The sequence below is a fragment of the Eptatretus burgeri genome, chromosome 9 (genome assembly GCF_056783735.1).
Source record: "Eptatretus burgeri isolate ZD-2024b chromosome 9, Ebu_testis_v1, whole genome shotgun sequence".
NCBI classification, from domain to species: domain Eukaryota; kingdom Metazoa; phylum Chordata; class Myxini; order Myxiniformes; family Myxinidae; genus Eptatretus; species Eptatretus burgeri.
The window spans coordinates 100,949,383-100,974,530 of NC_140969.1; the positions used below are offsets into that span (position 1 = coordinate 100,949,383).

The following is a 25,148-nucleotide window of genomic DNA, read 5'->3' on the forward strand; positions in this document are numbered from 1 at the left end:
GTGAGGTAAATCTAAACAAAATCTAGAAACATAATTTGGTTGGTTTTAGAGGGGTGGGGACAGGAGGATGGAGGGCATTATGAAGGATGGCAAATGAAGGTTGAGAGGGTCGGTGTAAGTGGGAGGGGTGGGGGAGGGAGGAGATGAAATGGGAATGCATGTGACACACAAGGGAGGAAAGCGATAGGGAGAAGTGGTTAGGGGAGTCAAAATTCGTCATTGTTGCATTCATAGGATGTAGATGGCCCTTGATATGTATTTTGGATCTGAAGCATGACGTCGTTCAAATATACAACATCCTGTTCTTTAACCAAACAAATTAAGTGAAAGCATCTCGGAGACAACGGAGACAATGCCACAGTTTTGTCAAAACAGACAGGCAGCCTTACTTCTCATGCAGCACACGAAAACTCTTTCTGTTTTCATGATATAATGGTACAATGCTTTATTTCAAGGCATGTACATGATGTACCAAATATCTTTTCAAGGCTATTATCATTGGAATCTCCTGTGATGTATGTATATATATATATATATATATATATATATATATATATATATGTATATATATATATTTATTATCACTGGATTCTCCCGCAATAAAGATGAATCTATGGGCCTATTACTTTCACGTCACAGACAGGCTCATCTTATATCACCTCCTTTATGGTCTTGCTCCCTCTCCTTTTTCCGTGCTTTGTCCTCACCCCTCAGGTTTCTGCAGGGCACACGTGGTCCACGATGAACCCCTTCTGGTGAAACTCCCAAAACCCAGAATCTTTGCTCGCCTCCACTTCATTCCTCTTTTTACCCACCTGTGGAATCAACTTCCACATTCCTTTCAATCTCAATTTCTTCCCTCCAGGTCTTCAAGACAGCCGTTCACCACCATCTCAGATCATCCCCCATCCAAAACCATCATCTTTTCTACCACTATTAACCTTCCCCAAGCCAACCTGCTTCCAAATTTCTAGTGTTTCCTTTCTGATAATTTGCAGCTGTATCCATCTTGTCCACCCCATCCGTCCTCTCAACCCCTTATTCTTCCCCCACATCCCTTATTTGTCCAAGTTTCCCTCTATTTAGTCTCTCAACCCTGCTGTTAGTGTGGTCCCCCTCTCTTTCTACTGTTCCTTGTGTTCTGTTACGTTCTCATCCATAATATGTTCTAGCTCTTCCACAAGTCTCAACTTTGTATCAAAATTTAAAAAAGGCACTTTCATGCACTGAGTATCTGATTGGCTGCTCTTTTAAAAAAAATACCTTATTTCCCTTTATCTCCTTTTCTCAGTCAAGTAAACCATGTTGCGTGTTAAAATATGAGACTTTCACACTGAAGCTAGTGCACAGGCTAATTGTATTTTGTCTTAATCACTTTACCTGCCTTATTTCCTCTGCCCCAGTGCACATTGTTTGCACGACTGTATTGTCGAAACAATAGATTGTTTGTTTACTACCACTTATTGAAGATGGTGAAACATGGAATGGTTTCTGAGGATATTGTTTCATGTCCAAGTGTATCATGCAGAGATTGTAACCTTTAAGAAACCCTATCACCAAAGAGATTGCACTGTTTGTAATACTGTCATTATTATACAGATGTCCAGAGGTCCAGGGGGTAAGAAACAGTCAGGCGTGGAATGGGTGTTCAAATGTGGTTGGAGTTAATATTACCATTGCTGATTACCAGACAGACGCACAGGGTTCAGCTACCCCGATAAATCATGATCTTCATTCTAAACAGGATGAGTTTGTCAGGTAACCGAATTTGCTTGGAGCACGAGCACCATAAAATATATCTACCGCAAGTTAATCTATGTAACTAATCGATCAATTTATTGGATGTATAGATATCCCATGTTATAATACGCTTATTCTGTTTGTTTGTTTTTAGTCTATCCGATGATTTTCTCTCCAACTACTCGACCAAGGACCATAAAACCCATTTAATTATAAAGGTCTTTCTCCGAGGAGTTCCGGTTGTATATTTATTTCATCCATTACGAATGACTTTATATGTTTTTTTTTGAATAATTTACCTTAAAGAACTTGAACTTAACCGCTATTTTTACTGAAGAATCACGCGATGATGGAATCTCGCGACATTGTGATTTAATCATGTTTTTTTATTTTATTTTATATTAACGTCGTTCTTAACGAACGAGAACAAAAATGTTGTTAACAATGGGAAGAAAGGGAGAAGAGATTGTGAATTTAACATTCTGTCGTTATTTACTTTTGACATTGTTCTTGACGAACTGGAACAGGAACAACGCAGGCCTGTTATAATCACGTATTCGGTCCGTGTTCCTGTCGTTTTGGAGTTTAATTTGTGCCTAATTCAATTCACATGTTTAATGCCAATGTGAAAAGTATGTGACACATCCTTTTTGAATTGAATTGCCAGTGGATCCAAGTTTCACATGGACAATAAAGAAAACATGAAATTAAATAATGGGCTGGATGGCTTGATCCTGCACCAAACTTCCTTATGTATCCTTGTGTAGCGTTGTTAAGAATGGGGAAAAGGTGGAGGGGAGGACAGAGAGTTGGGAGTGGGGAATCAGAGAGTTGGGGTGGTGGTTGAGATACTGGGAGGTGAGGTTGGGGTTGAGGCTTTGGGGCAGGGGGGGGGGTTTGAGGACTTTGAGTTGGGAGGGGTTTGAAGATTTGTAGCAGGGGTTGGGGGGGGGGGTTGAGGACTTGGGGTTGAGTGGGAAAAAGGTGAGGACGTGGGGAGAAGTTGAGGATTTGGGGTTGAGTGGGTGGCAGCAGGGTGGGGGGGGGGGTGGGGTGTGGGTGGGGGTTGAGAACTTCAACTCACATTTTACATTATGTGGAATTCCATGGGCATGATATACGTGGAATTTCTGTGGGTATATATATAAATATATATATATATATATATATATATATATATATATATATATATATATATATATATATTGCGCATGACATCAGCGTCATCTCGTGCATTGGGTCAGTGTGCTCCTTTCGTTTAATTTACTGTTCCTGACTGCAAACCTCCTAAGTAACTGGTGATAAGCATGGCAGAGACAATGTGTTCATGTGGCAGACAACACTTATTACTAACAGGTCCTGCAGCATGTGCTGTGATGGGACTCCATCTGTGCCTTGCTTCCTTGCCAAGTTAGGGGGTTCAATCTGTACATATATATTTCATATGTACATCAATTTTGAAGTCCTGCAATAAACTGGTTGAACTTGAACTAGAATGCCAATTCACTTAATGAACACTCCCATCCAATATATTTTTTGGGAGTCTTAAAACATCTACGATTCAAAGCTAGACTGTCTCAGGTCCAGCATAGTATCCTGGCATGTTTGCATTTCACTTTGGTTTCCTCTTTTGGAGTACAGCGAGTCTTAATGTTTTTTTTTTTTATAAGCCCCTTAAATGTCATGCTCTTTCTACCTAGGACCAGCAACACTTGTAGTTGGGGGAGAAGACTCAGGAAGTCCTCTGCACCAAGGTGGGGGACCAGGGGGCATTGGGAGCAGTGTTTCCGGCACAGATGGTGGGCCTGACACCGTACTCATTGGACTGAAAAGGATCCCTGTGATCGAGAACCCGCAGTACTTCCATGGCACACCCAGTCTCCTCGATGTGGCATGCGATCCCTGCACGTGTAAGGACCTCATTTTCCTCAACACCTTCTTCTCACTTGATACAAACATTTCCTCATTGTTTTTTTTTTCCCTCATTTGTTCATTACTTAACTTCACACATACTCTAAGTTTTGCAATCATAGTTTTCTTCTTCATGGACACTACCTTTGACTCATAGCATTACATGTGCTGCTCTTTGCATTTCCTTCCTTTACACAGATTTGTTAGTTTTGAAAGGGTAAATGACCCTTGAACGGTCAGCACATTTCCAAAATATACATTGTGCATAGAATGACATAAAATACATTATATTGACTTTTATATTGTCGTTTTCAACTGCTGTGTTCATTGATATCACATGACTGTGAAAGTGTCAGCCACAAACCCCTCCATGATTTTGTTTTAATCATCCATTTTGGAATGCTGCACGTTTTGGGTGAGGCAGCAAGGAGCAGTTTGTTGTGTTTTGGCAGTGAGTCTATCATTAGTCTTTATTTATGCAATTTTGCTGCAACCATGGTTGGAAAGTGTTGGGCAAAACAAGAAAACTCCAAGGACGGTTTGTTCTTCATTCATTGCAATTTGCTGCTTCTCCGTCTCTCTAGTTGGCTAGTTCACGAGACCGTACAGGCCGGATCCCTCACTGGGTGGCGTGATATCCGTCATGGAAGATGGTTGTAAATGGCAAATCTGGTTCAGATTCCAACACGGAACAAGCTGTTTCTAAAACGATGATTATCTCTCATTGTTTTTACTGGAAGCACCCGCTCCCAAAGGGATCCGTCAAGGGGGTCATGTTATTATATTTATGCCTATTTTACTCCAAGGGGTCCCAGGATTACACACCCCAAAAAATGGTTGCGATCGGTTCAGCCGTTTTTGCGGTACCTGGGAACAGACAGACGGACGGACGGTGAAGTATAGTAAGATTTGTCAATGCAGATAGCTTACCCCCTGCATGATTCACGAAGGAAGGATGTAAAGCAAACAAAGCTGTGAACGGTATCTGGTTCAACAAAGATGAGCAATGTGAGCTATGGCACATTTATGTCATCGTATAAGCCAAGTTGTGTGAAAAAAAAAGTCATCTGTCATTGAGTTCCATTTAGCTCAAATAGTGATCACATGATTTATAGCATGGTGCTTCTTCATTGGTGGTTTATAAAGCATCAGGCTGTGTGTGTTTTGACCGTCCGCGCAGCCGTCCACATTTCAGCCATCCCGGACAAGGCACGTGTACATCGGTATCAATGACTAAGTTATATTTTCTTCGTATAACGGCTAAAAGTGAGCAATTTCATCATGATTAGATCTCTCGTAATCTTGCAGTTTTTGACATTTGATTTTGATTTCCCTTTGTCTGTGTCCGTGCTCCGATTTTGGAGTGTGATGGCTGCCGCATCGTAATAAACAAGCCACATCGTGCCTCGTGTTTTATCGAGACTTACACATATTAAGCAGCTCTTGGAATTGAGAATTATAATATCGAGGAGATGAAAACAATAAGTAGAGATGAGACACCATGATGTTCAATATGTTGCGTTAAAATGAAAGCTTTGAATTGTTTAACACTACGTCATAAGAATTATGTGAATCGAAGATGTTTGTGCAAGCAGTTGTATTAATGTTATTAGATTGAGTTGATTCTGGTAGAAAGACTACTTAATTGTAATTATAAAGAGTTTAGTAGAAAGACTGTCGAAGTGGAAAGTAGAAAAACTACTACGAATAGAAAGACTGGCGTCGTAGTAGAAAGACTACGACGACGCGCTGCTGCGGCGCATGCTCCCATACCTGACCTGACCTGATAAAGAGTTGATGATTCAATCAAAAACTTGTCTTGTGAGAGGTTCTGAAGTTCTTTTTTCAGGAATAAAGAAAATAATAAGCTTTTGTGAGCCGACCTGGAATCTCTCGTGGTTTGGTGTAATGGGGAAGTCACTCGGTAAAGAGTTTCCTGGGAAAACATGAAATTATTATTATTATTATTATTATTATTATTATTATTATTTCCAAAAAGGCATTGAAATCACTTTGTGGCTTTCAACTATCAGATAACTTGTCTTTGGCAAAACGATTTTTCACCTTAGATGTGGTTGTCGGTGCCAGTAGAGGTGAAGGCAGGGAGGGAGATTCCGATGAAGGAATAGTTGAAAGGTGAGGGAGTGGAAGAGGGGGGAATTCAATGTCAAATGGATTTGAAATCAGGTCTGAAATATAGCCTTCAAGTCTAATAAATGATGTGCAGAAGACACATATGCCACCTGGATCATCACTCGAGTAATCTCTCGTGAGAACGACCAGCATGGACGACAAACAACCTGCCCTTTACCCCTGTCATTTTTCTGCCATGAAGGAAATCCACACAAGCAGACCTTTTTCAAGCATGTGTACTAGCTTATATGAAGGGCCTTTTGGCAAAAGTTTGTTCTTGGGTCTTGTGTAAAGATGGACCTTGACCCTAAACCTCATAGAGCTGCAGCAGTATTCCGGTGCATTGCATACTGCTGCAGCCTTTTCGACAGTTCAGTCACGTCGATTGAGTGGTGACTCTTGTCATACGGTGCCGCAGGAAGAAACAGGATTAGCTCGGTACCGTGGTGGTGAGCGGTTATCGTTTTTCTGGCCTTCCGCTCTTGGGTCCAAAACTGAGCGGCATTGTGCAGCCAATGCCAGGAGGAAGAATGCTTTCCTGAGACTCTCATCTGCAAGTGAAAGGGAAAAGGGCCGAGCCACGATGTCCTGTTTCCCCTCGTCCAGCTCAGCTAACATGATTTGATGGCTGTGACCACACTGCCACCATCGATCGCCAAAATGCTGCCCCGCTCCTCGCATAGCATTGACAGGCTAGACAGCTCTCATTATGTGATGGTGGCACTGCTGCTGATATGGTATCCTAGCCACGCTGATTTATTGTATGGATTGGTTGCCCTGCCAATATGTCTTTCCTGGAGGCTCTGGCTTCAAGGTGAATATCGGCCTCCCACTATGTTCCAGCAATTCGGTTATATAATGGTGTATTCAATTGGCTGTCTTCTTACTTGTTTCGGTTCAAGCGTTGCTTCAGTCGTTTGATGGTTCATGAGTTGGAAAATCTGCCCATTACAGTGACTGTCATAAGAAATTCAAGCTTGAACATGAAACTTCGGCATTGTCATTCATAAGCTTTATTAGCTGAGCAAACCCAACACTTCAGACTTTAAGCTATCTGTTTTCTGTCCAACTCCAATCTTCTGAGCTGGGATTTTCTGACACCCTTCAAAATGTCATGCCAGTACTGACTGCTCCTATCAGCTCCCAAAGGGCCCAGATAAATTCAGTTTCTATGCCACCTCCATGGCTTTCGAGCCAGTCGAGTGTGACGGCCAAAAACGGGCTTTACCATCACGTCGACATCTCAAAGCAGGCTGGAAGAGGAGGAAAACAAAACGAGCAAAAATGCAAACATAAATCAACAACCACAGCATGCCACCATCAATTTCCTGTACAGGGAGACAGATGGAAAGCATGGTGCTTGCCGGCGCCTGCTGATCTACGTGCTGTGAGCTTTGGAGGGTATAGAACAGGTGTGCCATCTCCCTCTTGCTGCTCTTGGGTGGGAATTGAGTTTCAGATACACTCCTGTATCATTCTCGAATCCACTGCTCACCTATGCTCCATTCTCCCGTACCACTCTCTCCCCCCACGCCTTTAATATATTTTTTGAGATTGGGTCAATTTATCATTCCATACTGTTGATTAGGCTGCCAAAGATGCATCCAAGAACACATGGCCTTATGATGATGCTGCGTTAGTGGAAAGAATAATTTTGTCCAAATCACTGTGCAAGAGGATAGCATGTTGGATATTGTATATCATAAAATTTTCTGTCCATAAAATTTCATCTGGATCCTTCCACGACTTTTTGAGATATCCTGCACACAACAAACAAACAAACAAACAAACAAACAAACAGACAGAAAGGGGTGAAAACATAACCTCTACTTTCAGTGGTAGAGGTAACTATCGAGATGAAAGGTATCGCGATGTCTCATCATTCTCATTGTCGTCGTTGTCATCATCATCATCATCATCATCATCATCATCATCATCATCATCATCATCATCATCATCATCGTCATCATCATTATCATTGTCATCATCATGTCGTTGTCATCATCATCATTATCATCGTCATCGTCATCGTCATCATCATCATCATCATCATAATGCTCTGTACAGAACGTCGGTGCTACCAAAACAGTTTCTTGGCCAGGGTTACATTCTTGGACGGGTCAAGACTCCGAAGCAGGATACTTGGAATTGAGCCAAGATGCCGAAAATAGCTCGCCTTCTTTTCAAGAAGGGCACCGTGGGATCTTTAACGTTCACCAACTATTGCCGGCAGACCAGTTTAACATTCCTCCGAGGGACGATAAGCACACTTGAAACACCAGGATGGCAGTTTATCGCTGCGTCGAGATTCAAACGCTTGCGACACACTGTTCATAGGTGAATGTGCATACCTGTCGGTCATCCTGCCAGCCCCATTGTGAGTGTACCAGTAAAATGAGAATGTGCCATTTGCCTTTATCCGCCGCGCACTGGCAATAAAAAGTACACCCCGACTCTTTCAACACCCTAAATAAGTAAATCAGTTTGCTCACGACTGTAAACCCAGGGGGGATTGTTTTGGTGTATAATTGGCAAGGCTGCTCACGTGTAAATCCAATATTAGAATTTAAAATTGTTCAGAGAATGATAATTCTTCATTTGGGAGTAGCCAAGCTGATGATACATTGCTTGACAATTTTTAATGCCCAAGCAAGTGTGAGGTCCCCAGGCCTCTGAAGCTGTCCTTCAGCGAGGGCATAAGGAAATCTGCTGGATCACAGCCTATTGAGATCCCACGGCGCACTCCGATGAGTACCTACTATTTTGGTCGATGCCCCAGCCAAATTAGCTTGCACCTTAACAACTCCCCGGTCTCCTCCCGTCTGTTAAACCTGATTTCTGGGTGGCCCTTGAGTTTGGTGCCCTTGGATACTGATTGGTGAGAATAACTTGTGAAGTCGACAGATTTTTGGGGAAAAGAAAGGACACAAAGAAACGCGTTGACTTGTTTCTGCAGTCATCAGCACAACCATCATTTTAATGCCATTGCACCGAATTCAAGAAATGTTAAACTCTTTTCTGCAACAGGCACCATCTGACTGAAATTGCTTCATAAATCTGCATGCCGTGTCTCAACTCGAGGTGAGCATGATGGGATTTGACCGCCATTTCCCCTAAGGATCGAGGCTCCAATGCAGGATTATGGGAGCTCATTGCCCTGATTTCTTTAAAGTAGCTTGTGACGGAATTTGAGGACAATGTGGAGGTCGTGATTGAAAATCCTTTAACCATCTAAATGCCGAAACCATGATCTCCTTTAAAACCTTTTACATACTTTTATACAAACTGGACTTTGATGACGCGTCCGTGATTTAATTCCAAACACCTGTGTCACCCTATTTGTGTACATCAATGTCTGCACCTTGTTTCAAAAGGCAAGGTATTACGATGTGGAAGGTAAGGGAGGTGGCAGAATCCATAGATGGATTGTAATAAAACTTTAGTGTGGACCGTGTGATCACATAGGTTAGATTCCCCTTGTAACAGGACAGTTAAGTCGGTCATTTTGCAAAACGTGCACCAAGAGGCAGCGATTATCCATCACAAATCAGATAGAGTACGATTGTGTTGTGTAAGTCTTCGAGTTTGTAGGTGAGGCCAAGTCAAGGACTTTTCATCAAAGCCACAAAGAAAGCGCTCTGTGCTTTAAAGGAAACTTTATTATGAACTGTTTCACCATCACAGTGTAATCGATGGTGGTGCAGTCGGCTGTAGAGCCTTGCAGAATGGTGGAAGACTTTCTCTTGGGGTCTCCCCATGGGGCAGGATGGCCCGGAAGATTAACACCACCCACAAGCAGCGGCCGGCCAATCACAGAACTGCCACCTGCCTTGGCGGTCCCAGAGTTTGTGAGGACCACAGCTGTGCAGCGTGCACCAGTTGAACTTTTGGTATGGATAAGTCAACATTTCTTCTCTATCTCTTCTCCATCTCTCTTTGCTTTGGTCATTGCCCAAAGAGGACATGTTGGAGAGATCAGACAGGCCGCCATCTTCTCGTCTCCTGGCCTCATCAAGATCGCTCCTCGTCGCCATTATTCATGCAGTAAGCACATTCCGCCTTGCGCCATGCCAGCTTTGTGCCACATTATCATGCATCCACAACCAGCTTGTGCCAGCCTAAAGACCTCACCTGTTCCCCCTTCAGCCTTCATTGTGTGAATCCGGTATTGTGGCGCCATTAGAGGGTTATATTTAGCTTCCATTGCGTATAAGATTTCATGCCTCTGCTCCCACCTTTTCCTGTGTCCTTTGACCGTCAGATCTGCACCGTTTATTGAGCGTCTTGTCTACCCTTTTCCCTGAATACTTTGCAAACAAACCCCCTTTTAATTATAAGAAGCGTTTTCCCATTTTCTTACCTTCCCACGCAGACAGCACGAGGTTCAGCTTCACTTGGGTGATCCTTGGGGAATCACAGTATTAATTGAACACAGTACTTTTAACACCGTTGTGGCATTCTCGGTGGGTCTTGTATGCCTGGCTCAGTCGGTCTGTGTTAATGGAGGCCGTCTGACGCCAAAGTATTTTCTGTCATAAAAAGTAATTAATTAATTTTGGCTCATCAACCAGAAGAGAGCTGGATTTAAACCTCATTTATCATTGTTGGAGAGTCATTGCCACGTAGTCTCAGCACATTGTGGGTCGAGCATTCACATTAATCGAGCTCGTAGTGCATCAAGCCTACCAACTGAGAATTCAAATTTTTCTCAATGAGGAGCCTCGTGGATTTGTAAACAGAAGTTTGTGTTTTTTTTTCTCTCGTCAAACCACGGGAATATTATTAGAGCTTCCCTGTACTGTTTTAATCGTATTGCTTGTGCACGTCTAACGTGACAAAGGTTCGTAGGTATTACCATTTAGGCCCGCCGAAAATTGCTGTGGACATGAGCATTTCATTGAATACATCTATTAAGTAGTAGGTTTCACAATCACAGCAACTTTTAAATCTCATAATCTTTCTTGCAGCAGTTCATCATGTGAAAAGGAGGGACATCGTGCTGAAGCAAGAACTCGGCGAGGGGGCCTTTGGGAAAGTGTTTTTGGCCGAGTGCTTTAACCTACTTCCTGGACAGGAACGGACACTTGTTGCGGCCAAGGTGAGTACCAAGGGGACGTTTTGTGTGTTTTTGTGCAATATTTTCTGGGGGGTTTTTTTGTTTGGTTCTTCTTCCCGCCAAAACAATATCATTTCACATACTGTCATCGGGTAGTAAATGTTTGTCTACATTTTCTGTGCTCACATTTTAAAATCTATCCATTTCTCATCGGATCGTTTGAGTAAGAGAGAGAAATGTGTTGCGAGGAAAGAATGTTGGGAGGCCTGCATTGAAATGAGGAAAGGCAGGGGATTCTTTATGGAAGGGGCAAAGGAAAGATGATGGACATGGAAATGATCGGGTAAAAGGGAAGGCAGTTGGAAGGAGAGGGAAGTAAGGGGAAAGGACGGATGATTCAACTGTATAAAACAGAAACGACTATGACTACTACTTTGATGAGACAAAAGCAGTGAACAGCCCCAAATTCTACCTCCTGGTGCGGTTGGCTCAGGAGGAAGTTTGGCCGATTTGTTTCATAAGCCGGCTGGCCAGGTCTGACGTTCCGCTGGAGATAATTTTGACAGGTCGAATTTGTAATACGTTCAGGGTGCTGGCGAAAGCTCACCTACTCTTTACGGATGACACCGTGGGATCTTCAACGTCCACCAGCTGATGTTGATAGACAGTACATCGAGTTCACCGTCCACCCAACAGGCGGTGCACACATCGACGCGACGCCCCACTTGCGAAGCACCAATTCAACGGTTAATGGTCGGGCCGAGAATCAAACCCAGATTAAGCAACTAAAAGATGAATATATGGACACGATCTCTGCACCATCCTTTTGGGCATTGTATCTTGCGGCGGAGGATTCTAAAAATTTTCCAAATGTTTGCTTCAGGCTCGGGTTTATGTATATGCACCCGACGAGGTACTTTTTGTACATGAAGCAATTATCAATGTATCAAGCACCGAGTTCCTTATGTTTTAAAGAAAAACTTCCCATGCAAGTTTAAATCCATGTATATGCTGACATAGAACATCAAGAAATGAAAGACTTTGAACCAAATATTCTGTTGATGTACCTTTGCCAACCATGACAATATTGACTCAAATGCATCCAATCTTCATCAAACGTTAGTGTTACCTGTGTACATCCTTGTGTATTTCTCAGTTATTGGTGTTATTATCATTTTTCTGAATGACGTTCGCATGTAGCATAAATAGGTTGTGGGGTAGCATCATTGGCTGAGGGCACGGCTCTGCCGCTGATGCAATGCCCTCTGCTGGTCAGGGCAGGAATTTGTAATTTGTCCACGATTCCGGCGATAGCTCGCCTACTCTTTACGAAGGACACCGTGGGGTCTTTAACGTCCAGCAACGAATGCCGGCAGACGGGACATCCGTTTAAAGTCCATCCTCGGGACGGCACACACATTGATGAATCACCGCGCCGACTAAACACCGGGATGACAGTTTATACCTGGCCCGGGATTCAAACTTGGCTGGACAGCTTCGAAGTGAGTGTGCGTACCTGTAGGTCATCTTGTCAGCCCTCTGACAAATTATCAGGTTCAATTCAAGTCTGAATTTGCATTCATATTACCATTGCTTTATAGATTCACCTTCCACAGCAGTGGATCTTTCCAGTGCGTTTTGAGGCAGCCTGTGAATGCGGTCTTTTCGAGTAACATTTGTTTCTTATAAATGTACATCGCACATTGGATATTAATCTTCAGCATTTCTCATTGTGGCTTTCCAAACGAATTTGTGTGGCTATCTTTGAGTCACCTCGTTATCGTTCGTAAAATGTTTTTAAAAGTTGTCTCGAGTCTTGCGAGCTCCGTTGCTTGCTTCGACCGCTTACGCAAGGCACGGATCGATGTCGGTGTTCGCCTTTGGCGTGCGTCTTCATGGTTGGGTATCTGAAGTTGTCATTTAAATGGAGGTAAATGGAAAAGACTTGGCCAGATGTTCAGCAACACATGTTGTGTGGCCTTGTTTTTGATTCAGTGGGGCTGGCTTCTTGCTGTCTTGCATCGAATTGTGTGTGTGAGGTTGCTCTTCGATGATTTTGTAAAAACAAAGGTTCAAGTACAGAAGGTGTATTGATTGCCGTGTCTCTTAGGGATGCTGTGAAACAACTATAGAGGATAAAATGTTTTTAGGAGCTCAAGTTAGATCAACACCACGAGACTTGAGGGAATGTTGACAAATCATGAGGAATTTTTTTTTCTTCTCGCAACAATGTTTGATTGATGCTCGCCAAGTTTCATCAATGTCTACCAACGACCGCTCCGTGAAGAAGAGAAACCCAAGCTTGGCATCTAGATACTCTCACCGTTGTTTTTTTTTTTTTTACACCAAATTGAGGAATACGGTCGACTTCCACAGCAACGATTGATTTCATATCCAGTGGCTGTTGCTTTCATCTCCTCCGAAAGGATCACCATTCTGGACCCTCTTCATTTTGCTATGACAGTTATACACCACTAAATATTATGTCCGCATGTGCTTAATGACATTTATTGTCGCGTTGCCTTTATCGGGTCGGAAGGGCCTGGTTTTGGTGTTATTTTTACACCCGACCGCATTCCCATGATATTCAGCAGGGTGGAGACATTGTGCGTGTATGGCACACAACTGTGCACAGTTCGCACAGCTTCGGCTGTTACGGGACGTGATCTGTGCCTTGCTGCTCCATCAAGCTCGGGAGTTTACTACGCAACACACACACACACAGACACAGACACAGACACAGACACACACACACACACACACACACACACACACACACACACACACACACACACACACACACACACACACACTTTCAATTTTGGGGTTGTTACAGGAGGAGAGCTGCTCTTGGTGTGGGGGTCAGGGAACAATGCAGCATTCACTAAGTGCATGCTCAGTAGCATTAGCACCAGGAAGTGGCATTACGATCAAGTGCTGGTGGTGGTGGCGGAGATGGTCCGGCAAGAGGTGATTCTTCTTTTTCGTTCCTTCGCAGCACAAGGCCGTGGAGTTGCATCATTGTTTGAGATCGCAGCTGTGTTGCTGATGCAATGCCCTCTGCTGGTTAGGGCAGGAATTTGGAATTTGGACATTGTGCCAGCGATAGCTCGCATCCTCTTTGTGAAGGACACCATGCGATCTTTAACATCCAACAATGAATGCTGGCAGATAGGAGGCCTGTTTAACGTCAATCTGAGGGATGGCACACACATTGATGAATCACCCTGCACATGAAGCAAATGGATGACAGTTTATAGCTGGGTCCAGATTTAAACCCAGGCAAGACGTCTTAAAGGCGAGTGTGCGTATCTGTAGGTCTCAGCCATCCTGTCAGCCCCTTTGCAGGATGTGATGAGATCAAGGGAGAGGGAAGATGAGAGGGGGAGGAGGCCGATGGGACAGAGGTGGTGTATGTAAAAGATCGCCAGGTGGTAAGAGGCAGATGGAGAAGGATGAAGGCAAGAGGTCTGCCAAATGCTTGTGATTGGCAGGTGATGGCAAACCTATAAAGCAGCAAATGGTATTCCCAGAGGAGATCTGCACGGCAAATTTATGGCCTGACATTGTCATCTGGTCAGATACAACAAGGCAGGTCATCTTTGAGGAGTTGTCAGTACCTTGGGAGGAGAACATTGAGGACGTGCATGAGAAGATGAGAGGATCTAAAGTATCGTGAGTCCCAAGGGTTGGCGAGTTTCTTATCAGCTGTTTGAGGTGGTCTATTGTGGGTATCTTGGCAATTCCTTTGATGCATTTCTTGCTTGACTTGGAGTGTGTGGGATCTACTTGATTTACGTGACCTTGACACGACCTTGCGTGACATGACCTTGATCTGCTCCAGAATGCTTGGACTACAGCCGCCATGCAAAATCAAGTTTAGTGAAGTCCTGAAGGACGAACTTGTGCCGATACCCACGTCCGTGTTCGATGACAAAGGAGAAATGCGAATTTCAAAGTCTAAGACAACGATGAAGGAACAACTCAAAGTCAAGACCTCTGCCTGTGTAACACCGCCACAAACAGACGCAACCACTGCTGATGGCAGTGCAGTTCTCTGGGTAGTGCACTGGCCAAACAAAGGAACTATACAAGACAACATCGGTGACTTTTGATATTTCATTTTGGAGAAAGGTAAACACTCCGACGTGTGCAGTACTTTGGTATTTGACTGTTACCAATGCTTCAGCATCAAAAGTGGCACTCAATTGGCCAGAAATGGGGAGACATGCGGGCAGATGACAAAAGCTGAGTCCAACAAAGTTGTTCTCACAGTTACGGTGAACAAGGTCCAGTTGACTGAACTGATGTGCCAACAGCTAATAGCTGTTAGCCGAGAAAAACCCGTCGGACAGAGGTTAGTTGTCACAGGGAAACAAAGTGACCGCAATGATCTGCGAACGACCCATGAGGAAGCAGATGTAATCATAATACATCAGGTAATGCAGGTTACCAGTGAGGATGCAAAGAGAATCAAAGTAATTTTGGATGATACAGGTGTGTTTATTCTTCTCAGGTACGCCTTATTGGCCCATCAACTCTCATGCTCAGTCACGATGGAAAGCACGAGCTCGGAGAGAACACTTATCGACATTTGTGCCTCATCAAGGAATCGCATCAGAATTGTACCACAGTTACCTGCAGCCGATGCTGTCACTGGCTGCGACATGGTTGCCCAGTGTTTCGGTATTGGAGAAGCCACAGTAATTAAGTGCCTCAAGAGAAGTCATTCCCTTCACAATCTTGGTGGCATTCATGCTGGTATGGATGAGGTTATCGCAGAGACGACGGCATTCACGGCTGCGTGCTACGGCAGCAAAAAGGACGGCATGTCTGATGTGCACGTGGATATCTGGTCAGGAAAAATGGCGAGGAGGTAGGCTGCAACGGCACCGGAACTTAATAACTTACCACCGACCACAGAGCCGTTCGAGATGAATGTACGACGGGCACATATTCAGACAGCCATATGGAAATCTGCTTGGGAGGCTGATCCACAAACACTTGATCCGACATTATATGGCTGGAAACGTGAAGAGGTTCCTAGGTCTCTGGTTCCAGTATTACTACCGGCAAACGTAGCTGGCTCGAGCTCCTTCGGACACCTTGGAGATGATTCACTGCGGCTGCTCTTCAGTAAAACCACGCTTTACAGCACAATGTTGTTGCACTGCAGCCAAGTTCCCATGCACCATGTTCTGCATGTGTTGGGGAAGAATTGATGTCCCATCCTGAGAAAACTCAAACTGTTGAATCTGCAGAAGACGGAGTCGTTCACCGAGTACCCTTTCAGGAGAATTATCATAAAGAAAAATAATGAGATTTTATTATTATTATTATTATTATTATTATTATTATTATTAAGGTTTAATTTTGATGGATGGTGTCATCTATTTCATAAATAAGTAGTTTATAGCCAAGCAGGATTGTAAAACCAATGGTTTCATAAGAATTGTAGACCTTGAAAATGTGGGTGTACATACCAATTTTTTTTAAGTTTGGATAAGTACTTATCACAATTTAAGGTAAATTAGCGACTCCTTTATTGGTCGCAGCTAATTGGCATATGAATGGCTTTGGATAAAAAAAATGCTCAAGGGTGCCAACGTGGCACCCATCAGAACCTTGATCTGGGGGATTCCAAGGTCATGAAACAGCAAAAACAACTTTGTGCGGACACGAACGCACAGTACTCCATATTCCAAGACACGTCAACATTTATATTTACTTTTCCGACCATAATACATCATTAGTAAGACGATGTATAAATTATTAAATTTTTTGACTTATTTGTATTGACATTTACTTGTCGTTAATTTGTTTTGACATGTTTTTGACTCTTTTGAGTATCATAAATAGATGTGGAAAAATTACAGGCCCAGACCGGGAATCAAACTCAGGTTCTCTGGCAAACCATACCAGTGCTCTGCCATCTGAGCGACTCACCGGCTGAGCAACGCAATTCTTCCACATATACAGGTGCCACTCTCTTTCCCCCACTGCTATCCAGGGCACTCGCTGCCAACCATAGGAGCAGCTCGGGCCTGCTCTCGAGAGGGCATTCCCCCTATTGGGGCGGGGGAGGGGGGGAGCACATCCATGTCCGCTATTAAACTATGTACGCTATTAAAATGAGAGCAGCACTTGTATACTGTATGTGAAAGAATTGCGTTACTCAGCCAATGGGTCACCCAGACAGCTCAGGTGGCAGAGCATTGATTAAATTTTCCAGAGGACTTGAGTTTGATTCCTGGTCTGAGCCTGTAATTTTTGCACGTATATTAATGATGTTCTATCCTGCTCATTTCTCATTACATTGTGAATATCTCGTTCGGATAACTTTTTGAACACACACCGCATGAGATGAAATGGCACAACTAAACGCACATTCAAAATAATAAAGGAGTGATTGCTCTTTTCAATAATTCCACCGAGGATGAAGCACAATCGTGGGTACTTTAAAAATCAAGTTGAACAGTTCCCGTCCCTCACTTCCTTATGCATATTAAAGTGAAGGTAACAAAATATGTCCTGAGCAATTTTAACACCAGTTTTCACCAAATTAAAGAACCAATTGCACCGGGAAAAAGCCATTTTAATGCAAATAGGATGGTATCCTTTATCGCATGGCATTCACAATGACAATTTTAATTTCTGTGTGGCCTCCACTACGAATCCTTGGCGAGTCAACAATAAAATACTACTTAATATGCAACTTTCCTTAAATAATTTATCGGTAGTCCTGTTTCTAACCTCTCTCTCTCTCTCCAAAAATGTGAACATGAAGTTTAATTGTGCAGCAGGAACTGTTATTCTTCTGAGAACCTGTTATCGTTCCACAATTTATTTGATGAATAACTTAAGAGCCAAGTAGATGAACTGATATGTGTCAGGCTCAGTAGGCTGTGCAAAAGCTTTGATGAAGCCTATTTGTGAACCTTCCCTTGCTGATTTGTTATGCAGGATGCATGGTGAGGGTGATTTGTTATTAAAGTAAGGTTTCGACTGAAGTTTGAGGTGACCCGAAGGCTCTTGTTTCCCTGGCTTCTTCCACATGGGTATGCGGGTGTGTCACTGCTATCCCCAGATCAACTATTATTGATCTCTTACCCCCCAGCAAGCTGGTACTCACCTTTCCGATCTCAAAAATATGACAGGACGAGTCGACCCATCTGGTGCTTTGTTAGCGTGGCTGCAGTTTATAACGTGGGACCCGAAGTTCAAAAGGCAACCACCTTAACTGTTAAGGTGGCACGAGGCGTCAAGATAAGTTAAAAGTAAGAGAAGAAAATAATTAGATACTTTCATTGCCAATCTGAATATAGAATTGCTTTAAAAATGTAAGTCCTGTCAAAAGTTATCCGTAGTTGTTGGCAGTATTTTTCTCTGTGGACTTCACGTAAGTATAAAACTGCTTTGAAGCGAGTCCATTTCCCACGAGCGATAGATTGTGAGGCTTGTAGCCACTTTATAGTGAACTTTTTCGACTGACCTAGAGCCTCCAATCTCTATATCTTTGAATTGTAGGTCTTTCTTGGGGATGTAAATTATTTCACTATCTATCGGGACCTCTTTGGGAAGTCGGCTACTGTTCAACTTGCGAACTGGAAGGAAAAAAGTAGCCCTTTATCTCTCCGTAACACAAACACATTAATTCCAAGAGACACAACCAGACAAATAACGTGTTGTTTTTAATTAACTTGTCAAACAATGACGTTATCCAAAAAAAAGCATCTGTGATTCATGACAAGTACTTGTGGATAACTACAATTTTTACAAGTTCTTTCTAACCACTGACTTACTGACTGACTCACTGACTGATATTAAGGATCGGTGCTTTCTGAGCGAAGTAGAAAGCTGAAATTTTGCATGCCGATGGACATAGAAGCTGGTACACCGAGGAAAAATCACAGAACCGTCAGCCAGCATCCATAAATGAAAATACAAATAAATGAAGAAAAAAAAAACACCATGAAAAAATAATGAAAAAATTGCAGGTGAGCGACCGAGATGATGGGGGAGCATGGTAATTTTGTCTGCTGACGGACATTGAAGCCGATGCACCAGGAAAAATCACATAACTGTCGGAAAGCTTCCGTAAATGAAAATATAAATAAATGAAATTAAATAAATTAAAAATCAAATGCAGGTGAGCAACCCAAGACAATGGGCTGGCACGGTTCATATGCTTACACAATGTGCAAGTATATATATATATATATATATATATATATATATATATATATATATATATATATATATATATATATATATATATATATATATATATATATATATATATACAGTTCCAGTCAAAAGTTTGGACACACCAATTAATTCAAGGGTTTTTCTTTATTTTTACTATTTTCTACATTGTAGAATAATAATGACGACATCAAAACTCTATGGAATATCACATATGGAATTATGTAGTAACCAAAAAAGTGTTAAACAAATCAAAATATATTTTATATTTTAGAATTTTCAAAGTAGCCACCCTTTGCCTTGATGACAGCTTTGCACACTCTTGGCCTTCTCTCAACCAGCTTCACGAGGTAGTCACCTGGAATGCTTTTCCATTAACAGGTGTGCCTTGTTAAAAGTTAATTTGTGGAATTTCTTTCCTTCTTAATGTGTTTGAGCCAATCAGTTTTGTTGTGACAAGGTTGGGTTGGTATACAGGAAATAGCCCTATTTGGTAAAACACCATTATTTTGTCTGTACTGTAGTAGTCCATATTATGGAAAGAACAACTCAACTAAACAAAGAGAAACAACAGTCCATCATTACTTTAAGACATGAAGGTCAGTCAATCCAGAAAAATTTTAAGAACTTTGAAAGTTTCTTCAATTGCAGTCACAAAAACCATTAAACGTTATGATGAAACGGGCTCTCATGAGGACTGCCACAGGAAAGGAAGACTCAGAGGATAAGTTTATTAGAGTTACCAGCCTCAGAAATCGCCAATTAACTGCACCTCTGATTGCAGCCCAAGTAAATGCTTCACAGCGTTCAAGTAACAGACACATCTCAACATCAACTGTTCAGAGGAGACTGTGTGAATCAGGCCTTCATGGTCAAATTGCTGCAAAGAAACCACTACTGAAGGAGACCGATATGAAGAAGACACTTTCTTGGGTCAAGAAACGTGAACAATGGACATTAGAGCGGTGGAAATCTGTCCTTTGGTCTAATGAGTCTAAATTTGAGATTTTGGTTCCAACCCGCCGTGTCTTTGTGAGACGCAGAGAAGGTGAACGGATGATCTCTTCATGTGTGGTTCCCACCATGAGGCATGGAGAAGGAGGTGTGATGGTGTGGGGGTGCTTTGCTGGTGACACTGTCAGCAATTTATTTAGAATTCAAGGCACACTTAACCAGCATGGCTACCACAGCATTCTGCAGCGATACGCCATCCCATCTGGTTTGTGCTTAGTGGGACCATCATTTGTTTTTCAACAGGACAATAACCCAAACACACCTCCAGGCCATGTAAGGGCTATCTGACCAAGAAGGAGAGTGATGGAGTGCTGCATCAGATGACCTGGCCTCCACAATCACCCGCCATAAACCCAATTGAGAGGGTTTGGGATGAGTTGGACCGCAGAGTGAAGGAAAGGCAGCCAACATGTGCTCAGCATATGTGGGAACTCCTTCAAGACTGTTGGAAAAGCATTCCAGGTGATGACCTCATGAAACTGGTTGAGAGAATACCAAGAGTGCGCAAAGCTGTCATCAAGGCAAAGGGTGGCTACTTTGACAAATCTAAAATCTAAAATATATTTTGATTTGTTTCGCACTTTTTGGTTACTACATAATTCCATATGTGTTATTTCAGAGTTTTGATGTCTTCACGAATATTATAAATGTAGAAAATAGTAAAAAATAAAGAAAAACCCTTGATAGAGTCGGTGTGTCCATATGTTTGACTGGTACTACACATATACAGTACATTTAATCCCCGTTCCAGAGACTTGCTCTATCACCAAACATAATCTACAAGACTCCACCCTTCAGAAACATACCGGTTTATCACCAGATTAAAACTATGACCTCCTTCTTATGTGTCTCAATTGAACATCTTTCAAACGGCGAGACTCGTTCCGTCAACAAAATGAAGGCGTGACTATGGGTTATCCACTCTCACCCATCGTTGGAAACATCTTAAAGGAAGATTTAGAGTGCTCAGCCCTTCTCTCAGCACTATTTCAACTATATCTCTGGCTACATTATGTCGATGACATCTTTGTCGTGTGTATGGCGATTTCTTAAGATAAGAGAGATCTCAATACTTTTCTTCAGCACCTTAACAATCAGCACTGCAACATTCAATTCACGATGGAAGTCGAGCAACAACAGTAAATTTCTTTTCTTGACATCCTCAGTACCAAGTCTCCGAATGGCAAGCCCTCTCACAAATAATACAGGAAGCCAACTCACATGGACAGCTACCTCAACTACCGCTCTTTTCATTATCCTTCAACTATCCAGTTCGTGAGCAGCACTCTTAGTCATCATGACGACACCATCAGCGACAAGTACAACCTGCATCACAAACTACGCCACATCACAACTGCCCTTATTTCAGTGGTTATCCCTCCCAAAAGATAATCACCAAACCACTAAACGTCAGTTTGTCGAGAAGATTGTGAAGGATGATTCATCTAACCATATCACATTTCTACACTGCTTGGTCGTCCATTGCTGTGCTCTTTGCACCAATGGACTCGCAAACGTGCATTGCCAGTCTGCACTGCAACCCATCGATGATATCCCGTTCTGTGGAGTTCTCGGCAGACTATTCTTGATGAAACTGACTGCTCGCACCCCAGGTTGAAATTTATCACCTGTTTTGCCTTGCACTTCAAATTAATGCATGGATATTACGATCTTGGAGTACGCACTTTCTCCCACTGTTGCCTTTTGCTGATGTCTTTCCCTCGGAGTTCTATGCTGACATCATCTTGGACACCGTTGCTCGTGAAACGTCAGCAAGTTCCGCTGTCTTTGTCACTGAAGCTCCTGCCAAATGCATCCCAGCAATCACTCCTCTTTCAAAGTCACTGAGGTCTCTTCTTGCAGCCGTGCTCGCCATAATTATAGGCATGTGCAGCATTTTTATACATGACCCTAAGCATGCTGGGATGCTATTTGCTTCACATATGGGCTACACCTGTGTGGAAGTCATTACTTTCAATATACTTGGTGTTCCTCATTTACCCAGGTGTTTTTATTTTTTGTCCACTACCTGTATGTGTATTTCAAGTCCTTCCTCATTGGAGAATGGTGACATTGTGCATGTGTGCCACACCAGCATTTATGAACCTGTGTGCCACACCAGCATTTATTTCCAGGATTCTGACTCATAGGGGGTACCTGCCAATTGGTTAGAACAATTTGGCAGACAGGATAGAGACGTGCCATCATAAATGGGGTTCTTCACTTTCTTATAGCGCAACTGGTGTGATCTAGTATTTGTGGATGTACATGAGCTGTTATGAGAGCATTTCCCTACAAATGCAAATCTTCTCATGTCTGGATTCCCTGAATGGTGGATAGGTAGAGTGAGCTGGCAAGCTGGTCGTGTGCTTTGTCCATCTGAATAAATGCTTTATCGGCAAGGTGAATCAATATGACCGTGTGCTTTGTTGGCAAGCAGGTGCTTGTTTTGGTCGAGTGTGTGGAGCTGAGGCAATAATGTTGTGGTGCCGGGTTCGGTGGCGAGGACGACCGCTAGATGGAGCAGTCGGGCCTTCTCCCACCGAACACCGGAATTGAAAGGTCGTCACCCTGGATAACTCCGGAGTCGACGGGTCGCTTAAAGGACCATGGTCGCCAATATTTCGATGGTGAGAGGAAGGGTCCACTTGTCTAATTCCAATTTACCTAAGTACCCATGCCGTCTAACTACCGGGGAAGCCACACCCTCGGCCGACTTTGTCCGAACCGAGTTGCTATCTCCGACTCGGATCCGGCATAATCAAGCGGAAATTACCAAAGCCGCGCCGGTCCAAATGAACAATTTACGGCACAAACGGCCTCACGACTTCTCAAACCCGAACCATGCTGGGTCAATGGTAAAACGACAGGCAATGAACTGGAACATTTAACAGATATTTATTTACAATAGGGAGGGAGACACAGAGCAGACTTAATCACGAATATGCAATGTACAATGGGCAATCAACACTTATACAATTCTACTTACAGGACGGCGCCACCACACACACACACACACACACACACACACACACACACACACACACACACACACACACACACACACACACACACACACACACACACACACACACACACACACACACACACAACAAAATGGACCCCACCGGGTCTTTATTCGGTCCTCCAGCCGAGGAGAATAGTTCAGCTGGGGGGACGGAGTCTGGCCGGGTACCTGTCCGCCTCGTGCGGTCACACCGACTCCAACCCACCACGGTGGGACTCGAACCCACGACCCGGAATCCACCGAGCCCACGATCCTGGCTGCCACGAACGACGATCGAGCACCACGGTCCTGGCTGCATGACCACCACCACGAGGAACCCCGGAAACGACCGCAGACCACGACCGCAGATGACTGCAGACCAAAGGGCCAAGAGCAAAGACGACGACGACAACTCCACTCTCCTACAATTCCAACCCAACTCCAGCCCAACTCCAGCGGACACTCAGAGGAGCCCAGCGATTCTCATCCCTCCCCCGGCCGGGGTGGGGTGACCAGTCCCCTGAGGTAATCTTTGCCCTGATTGGACAGGGTTTCGTGGGGTGATGTGCCGGCCATCCGTGATTGGACAGGGGGAGAACCCCCTACTTTCCTGGGCGGGGTCGGAGCTCTGAGGTGAGGAAACCTCCGCTCACGTCCGTGGTCGAACGCACATGGGCAATGGCGTCGATGGTGCGGAGCGGTGGAGGATTGATTTGTTGGGGAGGAAGATTTAAAGATGTAAAAAAAACCTGACGATAAAAGAAACCCGCAGCGCACACATTAAATTAACCCATTGGACAGAAGGACGGGACCCTAACTATAAACACATACTTATCGAAATAACTGAACTGCGGGGACTGCTGACTGTCTGTGTGCAAGAGGCTTCCAAATCCATAACAATATGTTCTAGCATTGCATGGTGAAGTGGTCTACTTGTGTCCCGTGGTGATGAATGGCAGTGGCAGGCTGTAATACCGAACACTGACGTAGCTTTCCAACCTTTACATTGTGATTATGAGACACAACATTTTTGCAGTCAGCTTGAACTAAAACCAACTATTTGCAGGTACAACTACCTTCATCAGCCGAAGAGATTGATTTGCTTGGACTGCCAAAACATTGTGCATTTTAATCGTCAAATATCCATGCCAAAATATCAAGTGCAAAACTATATATATATATATATATATATATATATATATATATATATATATATATATATATATATATATATATATATATATATGTATATAGTCGCAGCGAAGGGTGTGCCAATGCAGACTGTCTAAAGCGGAGGTCTGAGAGCTCTGCGAATGGCCAAAACGATCTTTAGACAAAGTCGCTGCGAGTGGACAGCGCCGGTATCCTTATCTACACTAAAATAGCAGAAGCCTCCATTACAATTTGATATCTCTCCAAGGTCGTTCAAAATGGCCGAACCAGCAGTCTTTCTTACGTGTGAGAATCAAAAGGTGAGAAAACGTTTCATATCTTCAATGATTTATTTGAAGAAAATTGACACAGGGAGTCTGGACAATGAAACTCACAACAGATCCAGTGCACAAGACAATGAATAAGGGTAAGGGTGACATCAACTTTACGTTCAAATAATATAGATCCTCAATGGTGCCAATGTCACGCACACACCTGTGCAGTACAATGGAGACAGGCGAAGACGTGAGCAAGCGGCATGGCAAGTGTCTGTGGTGGGGGCTTCTTCGCGCCATCACAATCGTATAGAAAGCCAGTTGAGTCAACGACTCAAAGCAATGCATGGCAAGTCAACCTGTATGTCCCCAATTTTTAATGTACGTACCTTGTATTGCTTCTTTTTTGGTGATTGTCATGTCACTTCGGCCTGACATACACTTATGAGGCTCCCATTGGTTATTTCTTACTGTTGATGTATGTACCATACTCTTAAAGAGCGTTGGTGCTGCTGAAGCAGTTTCTTTCTTACCAAGGGTTGTACTGAGTGGTTTGCTATTGCCTTCCCAGTGCTATTTCTTCATGCTCTGTCCTTTTAAATTCTGAGAATCAAGCAAGTAAGCAGGACATATTATTTCAAAAGCCTTTGCTATG

At 43.3% G+C, this 25,148-nt stretch overlaps 1 protein-coding gene across 2 annotated transcripts in view; it reads left to right on the forward strand.

Annotated features, from left to right (window-relative positions):
- The window catches only part of LOC147020748 (BDNF/NT-3 growth factors receptor-like), a 576,920-nt gene that overhangs the window by 288,401 nt on the left and 263,371 nt on the right, over window positions 1–25,148 (forward strand). Inside the window, exons 12-13 of one of the 2 annotated variants that reach the window (XM_085896363.1) lie at window positions 3,441–3,650; window positions 10,755–10,882. In XM_085896363.1, the coding sequence (XP_085752489.1) occupies window positions 3,441–3,650; window positions 10,755–10,882 (338 nt within the window). Of the gene's footprint in view, window positions 1–3,440; window positions 3,651–10,751; window positions 10,883–25,148 lie in introns of both variants that reach the window. The other variant, XM_085896362.1, reaches the window with a different exon arrangement.